The 25,112-nt window shown below is 41.5% G+C and overlaps 1 protein-coding gene across 1 annotated transcript; it reads right to left on the bottom strand.

Moving 5' to 3' along the window:
- Window positions 1-382: 382 nt before the first annotated feature.
- On the bottom strand, window positions 383-24,484 carry ptpa (protein phosphatase 2 phosphatase activator). The gene is made up of 10 exons (XM_069677218.1): window positions 24,445-24,484; window positions 23,178-23,287; window positions 22,635-22,721; window positions 21,504-21,629; window positions 21,106-21,223; window positions 20,124-20,223; window positions 18,463-18,587; window positions 17,381-17,481; window positions 8,600-8,707; window positions 383-1,432 (listed from the first exon to the last, which is right to left on the bottom strand). Exons 1-10 carry the CDS (start codon window positions 24,467-24,469, stop codon window positions 1,358-1,360), a joined length of 975 nt encoding a protein of 324 aa, XP_069533319.1. The 5' UTR covers window positions 24,470-24,484; the 3' UTR covers window positions 383-1,357.
- Window positions 24,485-25,112: the final 628 nt, after the last annotated feature.

Raw genomic sequence — 25,112 nt, 5'->3', positions numbered from 1 at the left:
TAAACTTTGTCAATAACAATGGCGGAGGAGAAACTAATCCTTGTGGTCAGACATTTATCTCATGCACCCTTACTCGTATTTTCAACGGTACATTTTCCAGTTGCCAGGACACGATTCCTTCTTTGTGAAATTTCCTTGAATAAAAGCAAATATTAAGCGCACTGAGCGATTTAAAACAGTCGCTACCAAGGGAAGAAGTACTGCGATACAACTTTCGTAGCCATCAACATTAGGCGGCAGTGAGAAGTGCTCTCAATTTGAAGTCGTGACCGCTGCCAGCACAAAAAACTCTGTTAGTGGACACAGGCCCTAACGTGGGGAATCTTCAAACTGTACATAAGTCTGTCACAGAAAGTGAGAATGAGGGTCAAGAGATCAAACATGTGAAAAGGGAGAAGTTTATTAAATCAGGATTTGACAGGTCAACATAACAACACAAAAATATCTTTTCTTTAAATAAAAAAACATCATGCCGAGATTTTTAAACATGCCAATTGAAACAGGTGCAGAGTTTGTGTTTAAAACTGGAGTAAAAAAACGACAGTATTTCATCTGGGTGGAGAATTTAGAGGGAAAAGCTGCAAAACACGGGTTCGTTCATCAGTTCATGTTTACCTATTCTCAGTGACTGAGTCTGAAGGGAGTTCAACTAATAAGAGAGATTTCATGCAAACAGTCTCACCTTTACTGTTCTGTCACGGAAATATGGTCAAATTAAGTCAGTACGTTTATTCTAAATGAGCTTTAATGATCCAGACTTTTGCTTTTCCCTGTGAGCGAAATATGTCAAAAAAAAAAAAAAGCCTTTAACTCAAGTGCTTCTTTGCAAATGACTACAGTGGCTCATTGGTTTGTATGTAAGGAGAATAAGAATACTGGTACTTTAACAAAACTAAACACTTGGCCTTAAAAGCAAAACCAAGAAAGTAGCTCAAACTGAAGAAGAAGCTATGGCAGAAGTTTTTAAAGAACTCACACGGTCTCGTTTCAGCTCACTCAGCTTTTCAGGATCCAAACTTTGAGGTAAATTCAAGCATCAATGATCACACCTCTAACCCCTCCGTCCCTCAGAAAGGAGCCCGACTCAAACTCTGAATATTTCATAAATAAAATGACAAAAATATAAAGATGCTCCAAAGTTCATCCACATCATGCTCTGCATTAAAGTTATGGATGTCCTACAAGCTTTCATGACCACATGCGTGCAACATGTGGGAGTGCGTGCGTCAAACTACGTGTGGTTGATTTCTGCTACTGTTGGATTAGCAGGAGAGGATGTCGGAGGATGTCGGAGGAAGGGAAAACTGTTGGTTCTGGTCAGGATTTTGGTCTTTCCATCGTGTGCGAGGTGTCATCATCAAGGCTTCGTTGGCTGGATGGAGAGCAGGCTACCGAACTTGAAGTGCTGGATCACAGGGAACTTCTCCAAACACTGGAAATAGGAGGAAAAAAACAGAGGGAACACTTTACTGAGCTGAGGAAAAGAGGTTAAAGCGAGAAGGTAAACAAAAGGCATGTAAGGCCTCAGTATGCTTAAAAAAGGATGCTCTAATGGCACCTGACACCTCCTTCACTTCCAGAGGGCTTCCGAGGAAAGTGTAAGCTGTCACTCTACAAAACTATGAAGGCTCCAAAGATGCAAGAGAAAGTTCTCTTTAAAATGCTGAGGTTGATTTTGTGATAAGAGTGGAAGAAAAAGTGAAGTTCAGTTGAAAAGTCCCGGCGTAGACGTCCATTATGTCAGTCGTATGTCTACACCTTTGTTTTAGCTACATGATAGACACAGGAGCAGCAGCATAGCAAGTCTTATCTCCCTCATTGTTCATGTTTTTACCTGAAGCGGACTCATCCACAGAGGTCTCCTCGTTTGGTTATTGAGCCGACAAAAACACTGAATATCAGGTCAAATGATAAACGTAGAAGCCATGGATGCGAGGTGAACAATTTCTCCTGACAATTTCCAGGAAATTACAAGACAGTCTGCACCTGGAAATTTTCCAGCGTTACCCTTTAGCACACGTCCCTCACAGCGGGTGATGTTCCCTGTTGGGCGGAGGGTTTCATGACGCAGGACGTGATGTAAAAAGCACTCTGCGCTCCCTGCAACTCAGCCCTCACAGCCTGAGGCTCCTGACTCTCCTCATCTCTCCAGTCTGCAGACATCTCTGCTGTCGTCTTGTAAACGATCCTTCTTCTTCACCCTCGGATGTTTTTAATCACCGTTATGTGTCGCTCTTCTGCTTTCACACGGGTCACATGATATGAACGTCATCACCCCGCCCAGGAGCTCAATGTTCCTGACTGTTACCTGCTGCGTTCATACGTCGGCTCACCCCGACTTCTTGCAGACATTTTACCAGGAGGCTGCAGGAAAAAGTCTGCGTACAGTCGGGGTGAAATGCATGTGAAAGGGGCTATACAGGTTTGGTTCAGCCCTATTCTAGTTGTACCTTCCCCAAAGCTTTAGATATGACATCTGTTTGCGCTCTTATTCTGAAAATTTAAATGCACAAATAAGCTGCATCACTGTTTAATTCCAGTTCCAGCATTTGTTAGCCATGTTAAACTGACCTTTCATTATCATATGCTCCCAGTGCAGCTTCAAATTAAGACCCCAAAGATGGTGAAAGAAAGTTTTTATAGCAGTATTTCTGCTCGGTTTATTTGATGCAAAGAGTTAACGGAGGGTTTTGTAGGTAACAGAGTTCATCGTCAGATCTGACCTGCTGATGGCGTCGTTGGAACAAATCTTTGTCCCCCAAACTCTGAAAGTTAACTTGACTTTAAGCGTTGTCGTTAACTCTTCTCTTCTTTTAACACGTCTGTGGATCAGCCCAGAGGAGGAGGCTCTTTGTGCGTTCAGACATGGACCCAGTTTTCGGGGAGCAGGGAGCGGGGAGCAGGGAGCAGGGTGGGTTGGTGGATGGGGGGGGTTTGTGGGTGTCTGCGGTGGGGGTTGGGAGTCTGCTCTGGGGAAATTGAACTCTGTGCTCAGTCAGTCTGCGCAGCAGTGACACTATCAGTCATGATCATCTGAGCAGAACGGGGCTGGAAACACAGGCTGCAGATATCTAATCAATGAGAATGTGTAAAATCATCAAAGGGTCATCGATCGATTAAATCTCGACTAAACTTTTAAAGGACGTCACTCTGCGGTTCATCCGTCCTGTGACTTTTAGACATTTCAGTTCTCGTTATCGACAAATCAAACTTTCCACACTCCTGGAAGTTTTCCACAGCGTTAAACTTTCCTAAACCTTTAGAGGTTTATTTCTGCAGTAGGAACCACGAGCTGTGTGCAAAAACTGGATGTAGCATCCCAGTCTGAGAAGTGAAGCTAATGCATTCTTTAAAATAACCAGCAGGGGGCGACTCCTCTGGTGGCAAAAAGAAGTCAATGAGAATATGCTCCTCCTCCTCTCCTCATTTATTCCCTCAGTAAACATGTTCCTAATGAGTCTCAGTCTCTAGTTTCAAGTCTTCTTCAACACAGCATGATGTTCATTTAGTCACTGATGCTCCCATTGAGAGTCACACAGACCAGAAAGAGGGTCGGAGTTAGGGCAGACTTTTCATGTTTTCAGTAAATACATTTCATTTAAATCTACTTTGTTGTGAGGTAGCATCCAAATTCATGTCACAGTTTGTTGTGTCCCAATTCAGGGGCTGCATCCTTCGAAGGACGCATTTGAAGGCTGATTGCATCAGAGCAGTGTGTCGAAGGCTGTCTCATTTTGAAGGCTCCTTCAGATGCGTCCTCCTTTACCCGGGCCACAAAGGATCCATTGGGTGCATCCTTCGTGGCCCAGCATATTCCAAGATTCATTGCACGGCAATTGAAACAAGATAGCGGACTCTTAAACGGCCGAGGAAACACTTCAAATGTAAAAGTGTTTGGTTTCAACTCAAGTGAATAGCTAGAGATACAAATGTTAAAAAAGCGGGCCTTGAAACTTTAAATGATCTTATCTAAATAATAGGTTACATTCAATGACTCCAGTTATGTTAGCTAGTTAGCCCACTAGCTGCCTGTTGCTTGGTGACAGGAGCGGTTTTTGGTGACCCAAGGGAAAGGGCGGGAACAGCTGGTGACGCAAACAGGAAATCCTCTGTAGACCAGACCGTCTCATTTCAGTTCAGCCTTAGCGTCCACACAGGCTACGAGTGACGCGTCCTCCGTAGACCGCGTCCTTCAAGGATGCAGCCCCTGCATTGAGATACCAGCACTTTTTACACTACGGTTCGGCCTCAGCGCCGTAACGAAGCTCCGCTGTCATGCAGCCTTTGCCATTTTACATTCGACCAAGCAACACCGGCGTTGCAGAAGCAAACTGTGCGCGAGGTGTAAACACACAGCGCCTGCTACACACACACACACACACACACTGTTCCGCCCTGCAGGCTCCGCTGTTTACACAGACGCCGCTTCGCCTCTGTTACTCCCTCTGATGAGGCGGAACGACTTCGCCCCACCATTCAGCCTCTGTGCATCCAACATTGAAGACAGAACGTAACAGGCGTAATAATCCCGCCTTCAACTGGCAGTGTGAAAAGAGCTACAGCTATCATGTGCACCTTGCTAACAAAGCTAGCACTGATTACTTCACTCACAGCTGCACCCTCTGTACAAGTATGTTTGCTTCAGGCTGAATGAACTCAATTGAGGCTTCACAACAGTGGTCCTAAAAGTAATGATTGATGCCATGTAAGCTACATCCAATTCTTATATACGGTCAATGGTAGGAACCAATTGATTGGAGCTGAGGGCCACAGGCAGAAAGCACTGAGAGACGTTTTCACACATTTTTTTGGTTATTTTTTCACGAGATTTAAGAAAGAGAAATACAGAATAAAAGCATCTTCTAAGTGTTTTAAAACGCGTTTTGTTCCTTTCAGAGAGTCTGGATTTAATTTATTTCCCTGCAGTTTGTGAATCTACTTGTTGAGACTCCCAGCTAGCAGACATGAATTATCCATCTGAAGGTAGTTTCAAGTCTGCACAAGTTGATGTTTTACAGTGCACTGAAAGGACCTGAACCTAACAGCCTCCTGAAGAATAAAACAAAGAAACGTGTGTTAAATCAAACAGGCTAAAACATCCAAAAGCACAGTGAGGGATTTTAAGTCGGGAGCTTCGTGTACGGACAAGAAGAGCAGTGTAATTCTGTCCTTTTAAGCAAACACGCCATTGTTCCTACCCTTGTTTCTACCACTGTTTCCTTGAGCATGTGTCACTTTAAATACTATTTTCAAACAGGTTTCAAGGCCTCAGATTCGCCTCTCGCAGTCGGACAAAAATGGAGGATTCTGCTGTTTCTCCGTCTCGTTCAACTCTCTGCCCGAAACCCTGTGTGGGGCCAGGAAAAGGGAGAGAGGAATGCAAGTCTGCTGATGGTTGCTCCAGGCTCGGAGGAAGGTCGGGACAGAGGGAGGGGAGAATTTAATGAAGGGAACGGCAGAGGAGGGGGAGGAGGAGGGAGGAGGGGGAGGCAGACAGCTTGGCCCCTCAGCTCTTTGGGAAGACTCACAGGCTGCTCTGGAAAACACAGGATGTGGGCATGCAGGCGGGGAGAACGGGCTTAGACATCCCCCCTAACCCCACCCCCAACCGCCCACACACACACACACACACACCAAACCAAACACACACACACAATTCCATTCTCTCCGATCCTCTCTTAACCCTTTCCTGCCTCTCTCCTCTACAGTCAGCCGCTCTAAAGGAACCCGGTCACAGTCGGGTTTCAGCGCCAAACTGATTTCTTAAACATCATGCAAACACAAAAACAGGTTCCGTAAAATTCAGGTTCAAATCCAGTTTACACAGCTACAGTTTGGGTTTCTAGTTCCTTAGATACCAAGTGATGAATAACCGTATAACAGTTTCTATTCTACATTTTCTACAGCTGAAAATGCATTTAAAATAACTATTAAAGTACACTGGGCATTGAGTGCAGGAGGTAACAGGAAACAGATTGTCTACTTTGAAAATACTGTGAACAAAGCAGCATCGCTGAGACGACCAGAGACTTCTTTGTTCAGGCCGACGATGAGGGGGAACTGTAGCTTCAAGCAACACACAAGTCAAACACCTTGTGACCGATTGGACACAGTCAGAAGTAAATGTCGGTGTCCACGTCAAAATTTCCCAGAGTCCCGTTTTGACCCCTGAACACCACGCAATCCAGGAGTTTCATCCAAAACAAGGTCAGCAGCTTTTTCAGAAGTCTTCATTAAAGAGATTTTGATAACGCTATCGGTCCGAATATAAGACGACCCTGATTATAAGACGACCCCCATTTTCAAGACTGTTTCTTTCGAATAAGACTCTTTGAAGACCAAATTAGCCCGTTACCAGAGCTGGACGACAGCTCTGGACTGTTAGCATTTTTATGACGTGGCGGTACAGCGGCCCGTTGCAGCATTTCTTCAGGCAGGGGAAGGCAGGACCGGTCCTGGGGGACTCCCAGGAGCCAGGGTGCAAGGGGAGGAAGGGGCATGGAGCTCCGTGGTTAGCCGCAGGGCTACGCATCGCTATGGCGGCCCCTGGTCTTTTTCTGCTCGCCATCTTCAGACGATACACTATGACAACGATTACATTGACATAACTTCCGGAGGATCACCGTGTCTCTCCATCTTTCATCCCCCTGGCTCTGTAGCTGTGAGGGACAGGCTGGCCTCAGTAAGGTCTCGCTTTACAGATAAGTGCTGCGTCTCCTGTTGTGAACGTGTGTCGGCCTTTAAAAGATCTAGACCCGAAATATAAGACGACCCCAGTTTTTTAGATTTACGCATCTTACATTCTTCTTCTTATAGTCTTATATTCGGACCAATACAGTGACTGGGAAAATCAAAAAGAACAAATACTGTGGATGTAGCATGAAGTCTGATTTATGATTCTGTATATGCAGAACAGGTATGAAAAGAAAATCAGACTTTATTCTTCATCCACAACATAACACATATATGATGGAAACTACAGGCCGGGGCATTAAAGACAGCATCTGTGATTGGTCTGCTTGGTTTAGTTCATCACACTTAAACTACAAGGGGCACTGGCAGTTTCAGTGCTAGCTTGATGCTAGTTTGTAGCTAGCTGCTACAGTGTGTTAGCTTCTACATAAAGATAAAACTAGGAAGGTGATGCCAGTTTCTGTTTAATGTGTTGCAGTAACTTTAGTAAAAAAACCAATAATACTTGTTTAACATTTCTTCAACTTGATGAGCTCAGCTTCAGGAAATCAAAGGAAAAAAGGAGGACACTTAACCACAGTGGCTCAGAAACCCCAGCGCCCACTAGTGTTTCGGAGGTGTAATTGCAGGGCGTAGCAGACACACCATCACACAGGTATAAACGCTCACTGTGTTCTAGGTTTAACACAGAAGCATAAACCAGGTTTCATCAGCAGCTCTGTGCTGGTGGGCTGCTGCTCCTCTTCTTTACAGGAGTGTTTGGAGCCAAATGCTGACATCAGCATGCAAACATGCTCACAGTGATACAGCTAACATGTTGATGCGTAGCAGATGTGCTGTTTACCGTGGTTGTCATAGTCATTTAGTGTATTAGCATGCTAAAACAGTAAATGCAAACATTTGCTAATAAGCATGAGAGTACAGCCGAGCCTGATGGGAAGTTACTTGTTATGCAAGTTTTTTGTACTTCAAACCTTTGACCCTCTGATGGTGTGAGAGATAATGACAAGGCATCAACGGTGGGCTGGAGCCTATCCCAGCAGTCATAGGGGAGAGGCGGGGTTACACCTGGACAGGTCGCTTGTCAATCACAGGGCTGGATTACTGAGATATATCAGACTGAATGATCAGAGCCATGACACTTAAGTGGCTTGAATAAGACATTATGAACAGACATTTAATGAAATTTAGCGACTTTTGTCTATTTGTCGTCACTTTAAGCATTTTATGACCAAACACCTGCAAAACTAACGACATTACTTCCAGCTTCACTTTGTTTTTGAAGCCAGCCTGTAAATGTCCAAGCAGGAGAACATGGTAAACTTTACATATCTTCTGAACATCGATGTTAGCTTTGTCACTGTTAACATGTTAGGATGCTGAAATTGGCTTGTAGCTTAAAGAAAGAATGGCTAACTGCAGCCTGACATGGCTAACCTTGTTGTGAAAGGAGGAATCTTTTCATACAGACTTAGTCTGACTAGCTTTTCTTTAAGTGTTTTATTTACACTGAACTCAGTTTATTTAACAGACTTGTCATGATCAGCAGATGTGTTTGGGCAGCTGAAAATTCAACCACTGATTTCTTTTTAAAATTTTGGTGAACTTTTGCATGAAAATTTGCACTATTTAACAACTGCAAACCCTCCCTTTGAGGAAACCAGGAGAACTGGATAAATATATGTGTGTCAAACCATCCATTTTTACAACCCTACTCTGCTTTAGCATGATCTGATACCCCAGAGAGATAGTCAGTAAAGACAGGTACCAGGACCATGCACTCATACTAAACTGATGCCTTAAAACCTACATTAACATCTTCTCCAACAAACTTTCTACCAGACTGATAAATGACTGAAGACTTGGACGGATCAGTGACAGCGAGGAAGGACTAAAGCAGGCGTACCTCAGCCTTGTACATTCTGATCAGACCCTGGTTGACTTTGGACCAGGAAGGAACGGCGCTGATGTTCCACAGCTGGTTGGAGTGTTCGGCAAACGGACCCGTCTTCATCTACAGAACAGAGGAAGAGAGAGAGAGAGACGAGGTTAAAGTGGAACAAGTGAGAGGTGTTGTGTAACTCTTTGACACAGAAAAAGCTTAATAACAAAATTCCAACCAGAAAAACTGAAATTTGGAACAGGATCTGGATTTAGTTGATTATGTCAGAGGATGGCAGGTCATCATTACATAAAAGCACTCAGTGTCAAAGATTGTGTGTATTTTTTTTAATTCATTGGTAGTATTTGTTACATACTTTGGTGTCTAAATGTCTTAAAGGAACGCTGCAACATAATCCTCAATGGATCAAAGGTCGTCCACTAAAAGTTCTTGTTGTTTCCACTGACAGGCTCATCGTTATTCTAAGTGTGTGACGTCATTACAGAAAGGATCCCTACAGAGATAGACCTTTTTGTTACAGAGGAAGATGACGTTTCATGGCTCTCTCCAAAGCCACCAGACTCCATTGACAAAAACAGTGATTTTATCGCTTAGAATTCAGTAATTGCTTGCCTACTTCTGGCCCAATCTGTTGGTTTGTTTGTGTGTAAACATATTGTCTTTATCCAAACAAACAATTTAAAGCACCAAAAGTCACACAACAACACGAACAAACTAACTTATCAAAGCAGTGGTAGACCAGCCACTCTTGGGTTCTGCAAGGTCAAGTTACCGTTTTTGTCAATGGAGTCTGGTAGCATTAAAGACATAGTCGTGACAGTGTTTCTGGTCAGGAAAAATCATCTTCCTCTGTAACAAAAAGGTCTATCACTTGTCAGACACTTAGATTAACAATCTGAGCCTGTCAGTGGAAAAATACAAGAACAAGGGTGCTAGCTCACCCTCATCATGTGGCGAGATTGTAAACTACAGTGGAAATTGTAACTTAATTCACGAGGTTAAATCAGTTGTCATTTTTTAACATGAAAAAGAGAATAAGTAATTAAACCTGGGACTTACTTTTTATATTCTTGGGTCCAAATAACTATAAAAAGATTTGGAATTGCTCAGCTACCAAACTATTAACAAAAACAGTCATTTTACCTTGCAGAAAACGAAAGTTCCTGTTCTACTGCTGCCTCTATGTGTTTGTACTGTTGGGTGACTTTAGTGTTGGTTAGCTAGGACCTAACACAACATTTGTTTAAAAAACACAAAATAACAATAATAATCAGGGAAGTTGTACTAGAAAGTCCTGTTCTCTGCAATGTAGAATTACTGTTTCTGTCAATGGAGTCTGGTGTCTTTGAAGAGAGCGTCCGTTTCTGGTTTTAAAACAATCATCTTCCTCTGTAACAAAAAGGTCTATCTCTGTAGGGATCCTTTCTGTCATGTTGTCACACACTTAGAAGAACAATCTGAGCCTGTCAGTGGAAACAACAAGAACTTTTAGTGGACGACCTTTGATCGGCTGCAGTTGCCCCAAAGGATTACATTGCAGCCATCATAGCCTGTTTCACTGCTGCCGGCTGAAGACATCTACTGGAGCAATTCCAAAACTTTAGCACCTTTAAGTCATTTAGACCCCAAAACATGGAGAAAAAATCACCATCTAACTCAACCCTTTACTCTATTTTCTAACACAAGGTATCCAGGATTTAACAGGAAAGTTGTGATGTGTCCAAGCATCAATCAGTCCCGCTGCAGTCTGGAAAAGTGGTTTCCAAATGTTTCGAGTTTCTTTGGTGATGAAGTTTTGGTCGGCCTGAGTTGAGTCACTAAGAAAGGAATCCAACGATGACCCATATTCATGGCAGAGAAGACATTTTTTTTGCAAATCCATGAGTTTTTGGAAAATAGTGAGCTCATTCACAAACAGGGGGGGTTTGCACTTTGGAAATGGGTCACCAGGAGAGTCCCTGATTAAAGCTGACTGGAGCTGCTTCTCTTAATTAAAATAGCAAATGACATAAAAATACTGTAATGTTCAGAAAGGGAGCGAGTGGGAAATGCTGCAGAAGTGATAATGAAGGAAGAGTACAGTTAGTGCGTCGTGTACAGGAACAGATCGTTCTGCGTATGAAGGAGGATGTTTAGCTCATAGCAGAGAGGAATCCAAAGATAATGCTGCTGTTTGATTAATCCCAAAGTCCAGAGCAGGACTTTATTTAAAATTTTGTCTTAATAAGTCAAGATTTATTTTTTGACTTGATGATCTCTAAAACCCTCTAAAGCACTCTCTTGAACAGTGACAAACAGAGGATTGCCCCAAACGTTGGAGCAGCACAAAAAGACGTAAACATGACATCGATCTTAAAATCAAAACCAACAAAGACACTAAACTCCCTACATCAAAGGTCTTCTGTGTCCAAAACAAAGACTGTAGAAAAAGATGGACACCACCCTCTCTATCGCCCCCTGCTGACTGGCTGCGGTATAGCTCATAAAGCCCGCCTCCTCCATGTTAACAGATGGGACATGAGTCAAACTATAAACTCAAAATACACGTCAAATACATTTTTCTCAAACATGGTTTCTGTCATTATAGTTAGTTCTTATCATGCTGATTTATGTCCAAGTGTTCATTTTTCTGACAAGTTTACTTTTAATTAGTTATTTGATGCTATAAAAAGGGGGCGTGGCTTCATGATTGACAGCTCTGTGGAAAAATGGGGCTCCTGCAGCGTTCTGTTCCCGAGCAGCAGAGTAGAGGAGGAACGGCGAGAGGAGACCCACCTGAGGGCTCCAACACGCCAAGGACACAAGGTAAAGGTGTGTTTTGGGTAGAGGAAGGGGTGGGACATCGTTACTGCGGCTCCACCAGCCGTTCTCTGCTGCACACACTCTGGATACAGATGAGCAAGATGGCAGCGCCCGCTCCGGGGGGAATTAGCTTCACTTTTGTACAACGAGAGGAGGAGATGCGCTGTCTACCTTTATATACAGTCAATGGTCCAAAATGACAGATTCACGATCAAATTGGACGCAATAAAGATATTGATCCCTCTTTCCTCTACTTCTAAACTTTGTTACTGAAACGTCATCTTGCCTGTCATAAAAAATAACGATAATTTAGGGCAGAGACTGACGACCTGTGGGTTATATTGTGCATCTCTTCAAAGCCTTATTAGAAAAATAAATCAAAACACAGAACAAGAAGAACAAGTGTGACTGAAATCAGTATAAAAAACAACCGGCTGGCCTTGTTTGTGTCTCTTACACTCGTCTTATGACTCTGATTACTTTGCTTTCAGCTAAATAATCAATGTAGCAAAAACAAGCAGAACAAAAGCGTGATTGTTTTTCAGCAATAATAAATTCTGAAATCAACAGCGAGTGTGTTCGCTTACAGAGAGACAACAGAAAGTGAGAAGAACAATAGACAGAGAGTCAGTGAACTAAGAGACAAAAACAAACGTATGAATTCATAAATGTATGAATGAATTTAAGACTGTTTTCCCACCATTTCATCCCAAGAGGCCGACGAACCAAAACCCAGACCCCGGGGCATCAATCTAACAACCCCCTCCTTTTTCCATCCCCCCTCCTAACACGCTGCTCGAGACACTTTCCAGGGCCTCGCATGAGAACACATGGGGGAAGGGCGTGGAAGAGGGAGGAAAGGGGGGAGGAGACAGCCCGTATTCCCTGGAGGAAGGAGTGATTCACAGCAGCATGTGGGGAAGGAAGTGACTCATGTTTAGGACCGAGAGCACACACACATGTACACACACACAGACACGCACACTGGAGCTTTGTGTGTGGATTAAAAAACAGAACTTAAAGTATCCACATGTGTGTGAAACGGAGGGAAACACTCTGGTGTGCATATGGAGCGTCGCATGCTAACAGTAAACAAAAGAAGGAAAACAAGCCTGAAGGCAACAATGAATTAAAGGGAGTGAAAGATCTGACGGAGGAAAACACGCCTCACACAGTGTTGTCATGTTTATTCTGTATCATCCACCAAAGACAACAACATGTTTTATAATCAGTTTAACCCACATTAAGGCTGATTTCACCTGTGAGGGTTACCTGGTTAAACTATAACGCCTCAGTATTGTCCTACGAGACAACCAGTGAGAGGAGTCACAATGTTTGCTTGTTGTGTCTGGGGTTGCTAGGGAACGAAAAGTGCAGCTGGGTGAGACCAATGACTATATATAAAGATGGACGACGCGTCTCCATCTACTCTCATTGTATAAAACTGAAGCCAAAACACCCCCAGAGCGGGTGCTACCATCTTGCACTGGTGGAGTTTTTTGCAGACAGAGACTGCACAGCCAAGATCCGCCGCCGTAGCCACCTCCGCTAACCAAAACTCACCTTTAAAGTCGAGCTGAAACGGCATTTCGAGAGTATCTAGCTTCCGTTTGGTGACGTATTTCGGAGTGAAACAGGACGTGCAGGCGGGACATATCATTAGAGGGATTTGATTTGATCGCTGAGAAGTGGGCGTAGACACGCGCAAGCTAACTGACCGAGCGTTCTTGGTGCTCTGCGGCTAAATGTTGCAGGTTGATTGGTTGAAATTGTTTGGTGCTAACTTACGTAAGCACGCGTGAAATTTAGTTTTACTGGAAGAAAAAATGATCGGAGTTTGATATAAGAATACGTAGAAACGGATTTTCTATATTTTTTTTGGCCTAAATTGTCAAATAGATGCACAATATTACCGGGGATGTGATCTAAAAGGATTAAAAGGACATTTTTCATTTCACCTCGATCCCACATCAGCGTATTTAACTGTCAACAGAGCTGTTAATCTTGAGGCCACGCCCCCTTTTTATAGCATTAAATAACTAATTAAAAGTAAACTTGTCAGAAAAATGAACACTTGGACATAAATCAGCATGATAAGAACTAACTATAATGACAGAAACCATGTTTGAGAAAAATGTATTTGACGTGTATTTTGATTTTATAGTTTGACTCATGTCCCATCTGTTAACATGGAGGAGGCGGGCTTTATGAGCTATACTGCAGCCAGTCAGCAGGGGGCGATAGAGAGGGTTTGGCAGCTCTCATGTCGTCCATCTTTTTATACAGTGGGACTTTCAGACTTATTTAGCTTGTAATATAATAAATTCACTCAGCATCTTCCTAAACTTCTGGTCAACAGAAATGGTGTCACTAAGCGGAGAGCGCCAAATGCTGCGATGATGTAAAAAGGAAAATATCTTCATTTTCATCCGACAGAAACTCACTGCTCGGATGTTTTTTCTCTGAAAACAAAGAACAAAATTTCCCTGCAAAAAATCCTTCGAGGGAAATTCTAAAACATCCCTTTGGCCTAAATTCAAACAGCTGTTCATATTGAAACAAAAGAACATTTATTTGATTACTGCATATTTACTGCTGCCTTTTAGGAAGATTTGCCCTGCTGCTGTTCGTCTAAATTTACCAGTTTCTCTGAATTAGCTGAAAAGAACATTTTGTTTTTGAAGGATGGAAAACACAACTTAGCAAACAAAGTTATTTTCATGCTTTAAAAATGTTCTTTGCACAAGAAAAGATTCAACAAACACGACCAAATGTCTATGTATTTTACAAGGAGCCCTTTCAGTGTTCACATTAGTGAAATCAATGGACAAAATGATTTTTTAAAACTCAAATTAACAGAAGATTGAACTTGTAGCGTCTTCTCTTTTCTTTTGCCTACTTTTATCTAACCTATTTTATTTAATCATGTTGACGCTTGCCTTTAAAAGCTTAAAGTTTGTACCAAGTCAAAGTTTGTACTGGAAATATGACAAACATTAAATTAACGTTAGCATTAGCTAACAGAGAAAGTATGATTTTATAATCAGTGTGTGTGGTGTAAGAGTATTTCAGCAGGTCAGTTAGTTTAGCTGATGTTGGTGATGCTTCAGGTAGTCTGATAGTAGATGGAGGAAAACTGTGTTTAAAGGTTTATCTTGTAACCTGACAGACAGCTGAAAATGACAAAAGAAGTCAATATTAGCTGTGTCCCAAAACAAACACATATTTGAAGGCTGATTGCGTCACAGCGGCGCGTCAAAGGCTGTCTCATTTCAAAGGCTCCTTCAGATGCGTCCTCCTTTTCCCAGGCCATGAAGGATCCATCCGGTGGATCCTTCGTGGCCAAACGTATCCAGAGATTCATCGCACGCCAATTCAAACAAGGTGGAGGACTCTTAAACGCCCAAGGAATACACTTTAAATGTAAAAGTTTTTGGTTTCAGCTCAACCGAACAGCTGCGATACAAATGCTAAAAAACGAAAGGGGTTATGTTAGCGGGTTAGCCAGCTAGCTACCTGTTGCTAGGAGACAGGAGTGGTGCTTTGTTACTCAAGGGTGAGGGCGGGAACAGCTGGTGACGCAAACAGGAAATCCTCCGTACCAGGCCGTCTCATTTCAGTCTGGCCTCAGCGTCTACACAGGCTACGAGTGACGCGTCCTTCGAAGGATGAGACACAGCTACTGTCATTGCTCACAAATCGTTTCAAGCTTCGTGGATGTCTGGTTTACTTTCATGATATGAGCCTAAAATAAACAGATTTTGCTGTAACTACTGAAACATCTACATCACAGCGCAGATTTGTAAAGTCTGAAGTCATCATTTGTCTCATTTGTCTACACGACGAGACGAGCTTTGAACCTGAAAATGATTGTTTTTTTGAATGGAGTTCTGTTTGACCATTTCTGATGCAACATGAAGACATCAGGAGAATCTCAACGCTCACAGGCTTAACTTCAGTTTAAACATTCTCTCTGTTTGCTTCTTTGTATTGACTTTGTATGTAATCGTGTCACATGAAATATCTGCTTCACCTTTGGTCTGATCACACCTTTATTTCAAAATAAAGTGCCTGTTTGGCACTAAAATGTAGCCAAACAGATAGGGGGGGTCGGGGTTGGCCGTGATCTAATTGGAAAACATTCATTAACAGTTGTTCTCTAATTTTCTTTCAATCGACACAATTTGTTTCAGCTGTAAAACTCTGGCCTCACTGATGAGGAGGACCCTGGAGGCCCTTCTTCCCTTCTTGACACAACAGCAGCATCCTTTCATGACCGTGAGGAGGAGGAAGAGGTCAAACAGAGGGAGGAGGAGGTGGAGGAGAAGGAGGGAAGGAGGTGGTGCCTCTGAGTGGGAAGGAGGAAAAGGATGTTGCTGCTCCACCAACGCCCTCCTCTACTTCCCTCCCCTCCTTTTCCTCCAAACCAAAAAACAAAGCGGACGGTTCCTGCTCTGGCGCTGCACCAACAGAATCCATCTGCCTTCCCCGTCTTCCTTTTCCTGGACCAAACCTCATTCAGCTGTGGTCCGATTTAATCCAACAGCTAAATCTGGACTAAATCTGCACAACGTCTACATTAGAGCACTAAGTACTGCAATATTACAATATGTAATTATCAAACACACCCTCTGGGTACGTGTCTAAAAAGTCAACAAGTAAAGAAATGTCATTTGTGTCGTTGAATTTGGCAGAAATCAACAACACAGTGAGGGTAATGTCCACTCGGGGTTGGTACCATTGTTTTGGATCATAGACTGTTTGTAAGAAGTGGACCTAAGTTTTAAAGCTGACGCCAATGCCGAAGCTATCTTTGTAATGTCCAGCAGGGGGCGACTTCACGTGGTTACAAAAGAAGTCTGATGATATGAGAACATGGTCCTCCTTCCATCCTCTTGATTTATTCCCTCAGTAAACATGTTCCTAACGAGTTTATGTCTCAGTCTCTAGTTTCAAGTCTTCTTCAACACAGCATGATGTTCATTTAGTCTCTGATGCTCCCATTGAGAGTCACACAGACCAGAAAGCAGGGGAGGGTTTAGGGCAGGGCTACCTGTGATCGACAAGCTGCTACCACACTGACCTGTATCCCATTTCAGAAGTTAAATAAATAAATAAATAAAATGTTAAGACCTGGCAGGTTTAAAGGGTTTGCTTCAGCCAATTAAAAAACATATTTTCCACACTTCACTTGTTAGCAAACATTCTGCATGTACACATCTACCAGACTAGGATCCTCATAAGAATGCATATTAGTGCTGGCGCTTCCCAAAACTCAAATTTGAATTTGTTCGATATAACGAGGGAGAGTTGGGTACGTAGTGGTACGAGTGAAGTGTGAAGGGACCGGAGCAGCGGAAGAGCAGAGACAAGACTGATTGGTAGCTATAACAGCTAAACAACAGCTTATAAACAACAGAACAACAGAACTAATGTACAGTTATGGTATGCTGCTGCTGGCGTACTAAAGTGACGGGAGATAGCCTCGAAGCTAGCTACAGCTTCGGCCTGCAGCAGAACAACAGTAAGTTACACCCAAATGTCACTGCCTGCCCATACCCACTCCCTTTGTTCTGCTGCAGTCAAACTGGTGGCAGTCACCCACCTCGAAGCTGGTCTCCAATAAAAACGAGAAGAAGAATTCTGTTTTGTGTCATTTTCCTTCAACTTAAAAACAGATTCCCAGTAAATGTTGTAACAACAATGTTGTAAGACCAGAAAGAATAAACAAAAAGGTAAAGTTACCGTCTGCCTAACCAAAATAATGAACCGAAATGAGACACAGCGCTTCATAGAGCTGAGGATGACTGCAAAGTTGAGTGACATTACTCTGTTAGCTTGTCACTACAACCAACACCTTTTACACATTTGATTTAATATCAATAAAATAAAATATTGTCCATAAACTAAAGAGGAATACAAGTGAAACATTTGAGGGGACAACAAAATGTGTTTGTTATTAAAGTGTGAGTGTTTCCCCACCTCATTAATAAACTTGATGCAGTCCAGAAACATGTAGTCCTGGTGATGCTCGTTCACCACCCTCTCGTCTATGAAGTGTCGAGGCTCCAGTGTCGGGTGATCTGAGAGGAGAAAGGAGCTGTAAGTGCACACGTTCACCACCAGGTGGCACCATTTACCTTCACATCTAATGAGAACAACCTCAACTCCCAGCTTTGTGCAGCTGTATCCACCTTTACTGCAGAAACATCCACGTTCAAATAAACGTATCATCAACTGAACTTTGTGAAATCAAAGATGTGTCATATACTTGATTGTAGCATACATTCAAAAAGCTTTATACACTTCTCTTAAACCATCTGCAGATCGTTACTGCTGAGGAGGTGATCCTCTGATCTGTGAGTAATGAATACTTTATATTTATGCAGATCGTTGGCAGCCATGACAACACGTGTGCGTCACCACGAGGGCTGTCTTAAAGAGTTCACACAGAGAGATTGTTGCTCATCGGAGCGAGCGCCGATCTGCCTCTGATCTGGAAAATCAGCCTGTCTTTATTAACCGTCAGGTCCTTTTCAGGGCCGAACGATTCGAGGCAAAGGTGTATTTTTCTGATCAATAGCGTTATTGTGATATAAATGGTGATTATTTCCTGACAATAGGCCTGTCTTTCATGTCTACATCAAATTTAAACAGGATACGTTTTTACCAGAAAAAGACTGGATGAGCTTTCTCACTGTATATACCCGATTATTTATCAGAAATCTATATTTTATGACTTATTTTATTTACCTGATGCCTGTATCCAAACTGATTTACATTAAGTGCATTTCACCATGTGGATACAAACCGTAAAGATGGATATACAGATAGATAAATGTACTTTATTGACTATAGTAACTATAGTGTTACAGCAGCAGGTTAACCATAATAAATGCACAATAAATACACAGTAAATATTCCCCAACACTAAAGGAGAGAAATATGTGCATCAAGAAAGTAGCCTCACCTGTAATAAAATAACATATAAACATAGTGTACAGGTCGGGTAGAAGATGGAGAGATGCTTTTTTCTGTAGCTTTGACCGAAGTCAGAGTCTCACCTACAAACTGGGAGCTCCCCCAGATGAAGGGCAGGAACTGGAAGTCATCCAGTCCCCACACACCTTGACTTCCAGCCGGTTCCATTCTGTAGGTCCTCTGCAGCTTCCGCATCACAGAGAGATACCTGCGCAAACAGACAGATACTTAAACGCCTCACGTATCGAGTTCTAGCTGTCATTAATGCACATTATTTCCACATGAAGCAGTCTCGTTCACTGATTAATAGGGACATTAAGCAGCGACAGTTAAAGGGGCGGCTACGGCCAAGTTCCACTTCCTGTTGTTGTCCTGTTTACTACGGGAGAAAGGCTGTTTGCCGTAGTCAGTACAACGTCAGGGTGTCAGGGTGTCAGGGTGTCAGGGTGTCAGGGTGTCAGGGTGTCAGCAGGTCGCCGTCATTTTGTTTATATTCGATTTGACATTTAGTAGTCGTATGGATTATTAGTGTATTTGTTAAAGATACCTGCTAATTTGACCGTTTGTCCTGTTTGTTATAGACATGTCATCTGTTGCCATCAGCAGTCAGGAACCAATCGTAGCTTAGTGACATTAGACTTCTACCATGAATGGTTCACGGGCGCTGTAGCCGTCCCTCAGCTGTCACTGCTTAAAGTCCCTGATAACACTGACAACAGAGGCCTAAAACAACCAATAACATCAATATCAATAGTTTGCAACAAAAGCTAATTTCTTTTAGATGAACTCAGAAGAAAGCAGTGGGAAATGTTTGTCCATCAAGAGAACACTTACGATACATACTGACTGTTACAGGACATCACCATAGACACAGGTTAATAAATGCAGGACTTTATTATTCAATCACTACTCTCTTCAGTTTCATCCATAGTGAGCAGTGAAACCAGATTTCAGACACTTTCATTTGGCATCATCGCTGATGGATGCAGAGTCATACAACTGCATTTCAGCAGAAGGCAACACATGGCACTGTGGGATTGTTAGATGTTCGTCTCAGGCTGCTTTCACACCTAAAGTTTGTTTGTTTGATCCGAATCAAAGAACAAGTTGTTACGAATCGAGTTGGTTTGTGTTCACACGGCAGCTTTTACCAGCGGACCAACAGTGTTGCTGCGCGAGGACACTGCTCTCTGATTGGTCAGAATTCCCACGTAGGAAAACTCCCTGAAGTAAACATTGTTATTTGTAAATTATTCAAGCTACTGCTTTTAACGACAGCATCAGGAAAAACTGCAACTTTCATGTTTTTTTTGGGGTTGTTTAAATAAAATTGCAGTTATATTGCTTATATTTTATTTTATTCCTATTTCTCTATATATTGAGTTTTTGACTTTTATTGTATTATACATATAATTTCTGTATTTTACACATTTCTTATTTCTCTTTCCTATATTTCTTGATGCCTCTAGTCTGAATAAAAGCAAATGCAATGCCTGAATTTCCTCTGCGATAAATTAAGTATTTGTGATTCTGATACTGAACAGTGAAATGATGAATGTTATAATGCGTGCTTTCCTAAATACAAATCTAATAAAAAAATAATTCTAGTTGAATTCAGACACATGGTGGGGGTAAGTAAGGTGATCTTTATAGTGAATAGGGAGATAAAGGGTGGACCCCATCAGACAGACAAAATAAAACGTCTACATGTAACATGTTGCACAGAACAGCATAAAGAGCTCACCTGTTAAAAACTTTAAAAACGATGGCCAGCTGGTCGTCCACCCTGAGAGCTCCCACTTTACAGAGGCAGCAGAGGAACGCAGCAAACGCAGCTTCATGACCTGAGAAGGTAAAAACACAATAGATTAGTTTATTTAAGCTAACATCACAATGAAATTAAATCCTGTAATTTCCTTCAATTGATGCATCAACCTTCTCAAAGATCTCTGTCATTCATTAAAGGCTAAAAATCTCTGTTTGATCTCTGAACATCCAAGTTTGTTTCTTTACATTTGTCAAAGTTTCCTCGTCCACAGTCATCAATCTTTTCTTTGCATGTTTAACCAAATTAACAGAATAGTCCCAATTCAGCAGAGACCAGGGAAACAGTACACGACAAGTCTTCTGTGCTAAAGCTCCAGGGAATCCTTTTTTGCCTCCTCAACTATTTGCAATGATTGCAATACATTTTTTCTACAGAACATTTGGCTTGCACGTATTTTTAAAAAGAGATATATATTTTTTTTTTTACCTGCATTTAGTTTTTTAAGCTTCCTTGTTTAGTCTTGTTTTTTATGGCTTCCCCCTTTTAGGGCTAAAATTCCTGCTGCCTTTGTAAAGCTCTGAATCAAGATAACCTTGCACCTGCATCATTGCACCTCCTGATGGTTAAGTATCTAAAGTCAGATGTGATTGATCACAATTTGCAGAACTGATCTGATATATAACAAAAAAACACCATCTCTCAATATGACATAACAGATCACACCAGGTAATGAACAGGATGCTGTTCAATCGCATGAAGATCATTTAATGCATGTTTAAAGTTTTGGGCAATCCTGATAACAAACATTAACTTACCTCCAGACTATCTCAGGACTTGCAGGTAAATATAAATATGTCCATGCTGTCCCATAACGCCTGCTGAACTGCTGATTTTACTGAGTGCTTTGAATACAAATGAACATTTTGCACTGAAGTAAAAACTCCAGCTGCCCTGTTACCTGTCCCGTAGTCTATCCTGGTGGAGTTCCCCACAGACTCTTTCAGATAGACGGCGATCTCTGGAGCTGCTGCACATTTGTCTGCAGGGAGCACCGCTGACACCAAGGCCTCTGCTTCCTACACACACACATAAACACACAGACTTGTAGTGGTAGTTTTAAAAGCACTGCATGGAGAAAATACATGCGTCAGATCACGACACAATTAAAGGGAATACTTCAGAGAAAAGCAACTGATGTTACATTTACTTAAAGGGAAATTTTCCAATCTTTACCCCCTTCTCTCTCCCTGTTCAGGAGGCATCTGAGCCATACTTTGTATCAGACATGGGACAGTCAGGTAAATGTTCCACTGTCTGAGCTCTTGGATGCGTTAGAGTGTGTGTGCTTGTACTAACCTGGTCTAGCTTGGTGTACCAGGTTCTGTAGGCCTTATTACCAAAGCGTGATGGTTGGTCGACAGGAGGCGTCTCGTTTATCCATCGGTCCAGAGTCTCCAAAAGATCGAGTAACTTCTCCACCGTCTGTCAAACAACGACACAACAGTCAGAGAGATTTATCATCATATTGTAACATCTTTGACTTCTTCAGTGTGAATAATAACTTAGTAAATTGGTCATGCAGGAAGGTAACCTTTTATTGTTACACTCTGACCTGAGACGACTCTGAAAGATGACATCATAAAAAACGCTCCTCTTTATGTTCTTTAATTGTATAACTTAAGTTTATTGCCCTTAAACAGATCACAGGATCATAATACTGCTCTGTCTGGGCTTCGTAAGATTAACAGATTCAATCATAAAACACTCACATGTCCATATAAACATTAAAAGAGTCGGTACCAAAGTGACACACTGATTGACGGATTAATCCATGAACCCTCAATTTACGTTTTTTTACATTTACAGACCAAAGTATGCTACGTTACAAAGGCATTTACAGGTGGAAAAATCTGTCTTAGCAGTCCCAAAGTTACAGGATACCGTGAGCTAAAACACTTCTTGGTTAAGTGGGTTATTGTACGAGTTTATGAAGGAATTTCATTAATGTTTTGAGAGTGTGAAAGCACTGCTAGCTCGTGCTCCTGTTCCTGCTGCCCTACTTCTACATGTCCTTCAAATTAGCCTGTTCTTTATCAAGAAGACTCATCAGGGGTTAGACGTCCTCTGTGCTATTTTTCTACATAAATATTGCCGAAATTAGAAACACTACCACCACAGAAAAAGTGGCCTTGGCCTTTATTCTTGCTCTTGGTCATTTTGATGTGTATGTCTCAATTGTGAATCATTCTGTGAGCTGCAGGAAACACAGCAAACAAATAGGAAAAAAACTGTTAAAATCATGGTCACACACCCTCATAAAAATGATCACATGAAACTCCACTACTGCTCAGAATCTACCTGTTCAATACATGCCACCATCGTCTGTAGGGACTTTAAATTAAGTATCCACATGTGAGTTATTATTTCTTTATTTAAATCCACAAAATAATGATCCTGAGAAAGCCACTGACATGTAGGACGACATACCTCTGACACTTTATATTCACATGTGAGCTTCTTCCCCTTCACGCCTTCGTTCAGAGTCAGAATGAAGCCCATGTAGTCGGCATACGCCTGTAAGAAGGAGAGGTGTGTTCAAGTGCAGTCAGGCAAAGTGCTACCAAAACTAGAATCAATACAATGTTATTAAGACGAATATATATCTACACTGATCACAATATTCCCAAGGCCTACGTGTATAATTTGGTCGCTATCAGTCCGAACTACTGAATTCTGCACACCATGAATCATAAGAACACATCCTTACAACCACAGGAGCCAAAGTACAGATCTGAAAAAAGCCTACGACCACATATGATAACTGTTTTTGTTCCTAAGATATCAATGCGATGCCAAATTAAATTTGTATCTCTAAGAAAGCAGAAGGTATTACAGGCAGGACCACAAGAGATGAGGCCTGCATGATATTTCTAACCCAGTCTTTAGTGTGGTTTGGTACTTTTGTTATCGTTGTTGTGTTTTGTACACAGATCAGTAAACATGTTCATACAGCCACATGCAGCTGCTTACTTGAGATCGCTTCCACTTGCCCATGTCAGGCACCATGCTGATTTCTTTCTTGGGCACCATGAAGATGTCGCCGACTGTGGCGTCAGCTGCTTCATCCTCAGGAGTGGATCCTAAATAAGTTCAATAGAGTCTTCTTATCAATCCCAATCAGTTAACAAACAATTCACACATTATTTCATTTTAAACATAGACCAGATATCTACTGTTATTGTCAGCTATAACTTTAAGTTTGGGAGCATTTATGTTTGCTGTCTTGTGGACTGTCCTGTAATTATAAAATGTGTTTTATGTTCTGTAAGTACCTGCCTCAAGACTACAGATGGAACTATTGTGCTAATTCCGGCATATTTACTTTTAAGTGTATTGCTGATAGGTTGATTAATGTGTACTATCCTAATTAAATAAATTCAATAAAAAGAAAAGAAGTTTGAAATACTTGACATCTGTATTCGCTCAATTTCTACTGTCCAATTGCAAATTATCTGTATTACAAATTATGTAAACGTTGTGCATATTAACCAAGGAGGGAAAGTCTATTGAAAAGATGCCTCTAGTTTCATTATGTGATATGAGGGTGCTTGAGTCCAAAATAGGGGATCAAATTCAGGATCTCTTTGTCTCTGTGTTTCCAATTTTGATAATTAATGTTGAAATCCGTCCTTGTGACTCCACCACCTCTTTAAAAGTGAAATACTAACTTGCTGGAGCTGCCCTTTAATCAGTGTTGGTGAGTACTTGGCTAAGTGACAACAGTCTGTGTGCATCACAGACTTAATTTAAAGACGATATGCATGGTTGGTTTACAAAGAGTAAAGCTGGAATAATTAAATATTATGCCTCTAAATACGAGTTTGTGCTGATGGTGTACCTAAAATAATTAAAAGCCGTTGATACAACACTGCAAACTCTCTCCTGCAAAAATACTCTACGTGCTAGCTAGCATCTTCTTTACAGTTAGACAAACAACTAAGATTTTCTTAGATAGTAACAACAACTGTTTAACGTTACACAACAATAGAGTACGAGTTCAAGTTTGTATAAAAGTAATAACAAGCTAAAAGGCAACTGAAGTTATTCAAAATGTGAATGGTTAGCTTTGCCTGTGGACAGCGATATTAAGCATTCTGGTCTTATCTAACAAATGAAGTTCATTAGTTTGACTTCCCATATGACAGTGTGGCACTAACGTTACTACAGCTTAATAAAAGAGAGCAAAAGTGATACAGAACTTGCTAGAGCTGAGCAGAAGCATTGAGCTGTGCTTTACCTGATTGCTGCTCTGTTTCCGCCATGTTTCCGGCTGACGCTCTTCTTCGTGGGTTTTAGGCATGTTTTAAAACAGCCATTGCTCACTATCGCCGCCGCTGTTTGAAAAGTAAATGACAGCCCATCCATTTTTACGTTCTACCACTTTCTCTCTGGGATGCCTATTCAACAATCAATCAATTTATTTATTTATAAATAGAAAAAATAAATGCACGTTATTAACTTACTTAAGAAAAAATTGGCAAAAACGTCCTGAAATACTAAAGTATCAAATATAAAATGCATAATGCATACTTTTAGCCCCCTTCAGTCCCTCTTTTACAGTGACATAATATAATGTAAATGCATGATTCATTATTATTTTCCTCAGTGTTAATTATTGGATCTAACTGTAACAATGCTTGCATATATGAATAATATATCAATATCATTCAATTTATTATAAAGAGGACGTAAGAACAGAACAGCTAGTCCGGGAGACCTGGATTTCCTATTGATCATGATATTAAGGAAACCCTATTAGAATTTCCTTTAAGTTACTTTCTTTACAAAGGATTACAATTTGAAGTGGATCCTTGCATATTTTGTCCTTAATAATCTTAAAACCAGTATGCCTTTATTTGCTATTGATAAATAATAAATAATTTTGTCAACTACTTTAAGCCGCTG

The sequence above is a fragment of the Semicossyphus pulcher genome, unplaced genomic scaffold (assembly GCF_022749685.1).
Source record: "Semicossyphus pulcher isolate SPU_LCO1_2020_fin unplaced genomic scaffold, fSemPul1.0.p SCAF_28, whole genome shotgun sequence".
NCBI classification, from domain to species: Eukaryota; Metazoa; Chordata; class Actinopteri; order Labriformes; family Labridae; genus Semicossyphus; species Semicossyphus pulcher.
This window is presented reverse-complemented; position numbering and strand designations above follow the sequence as displayed.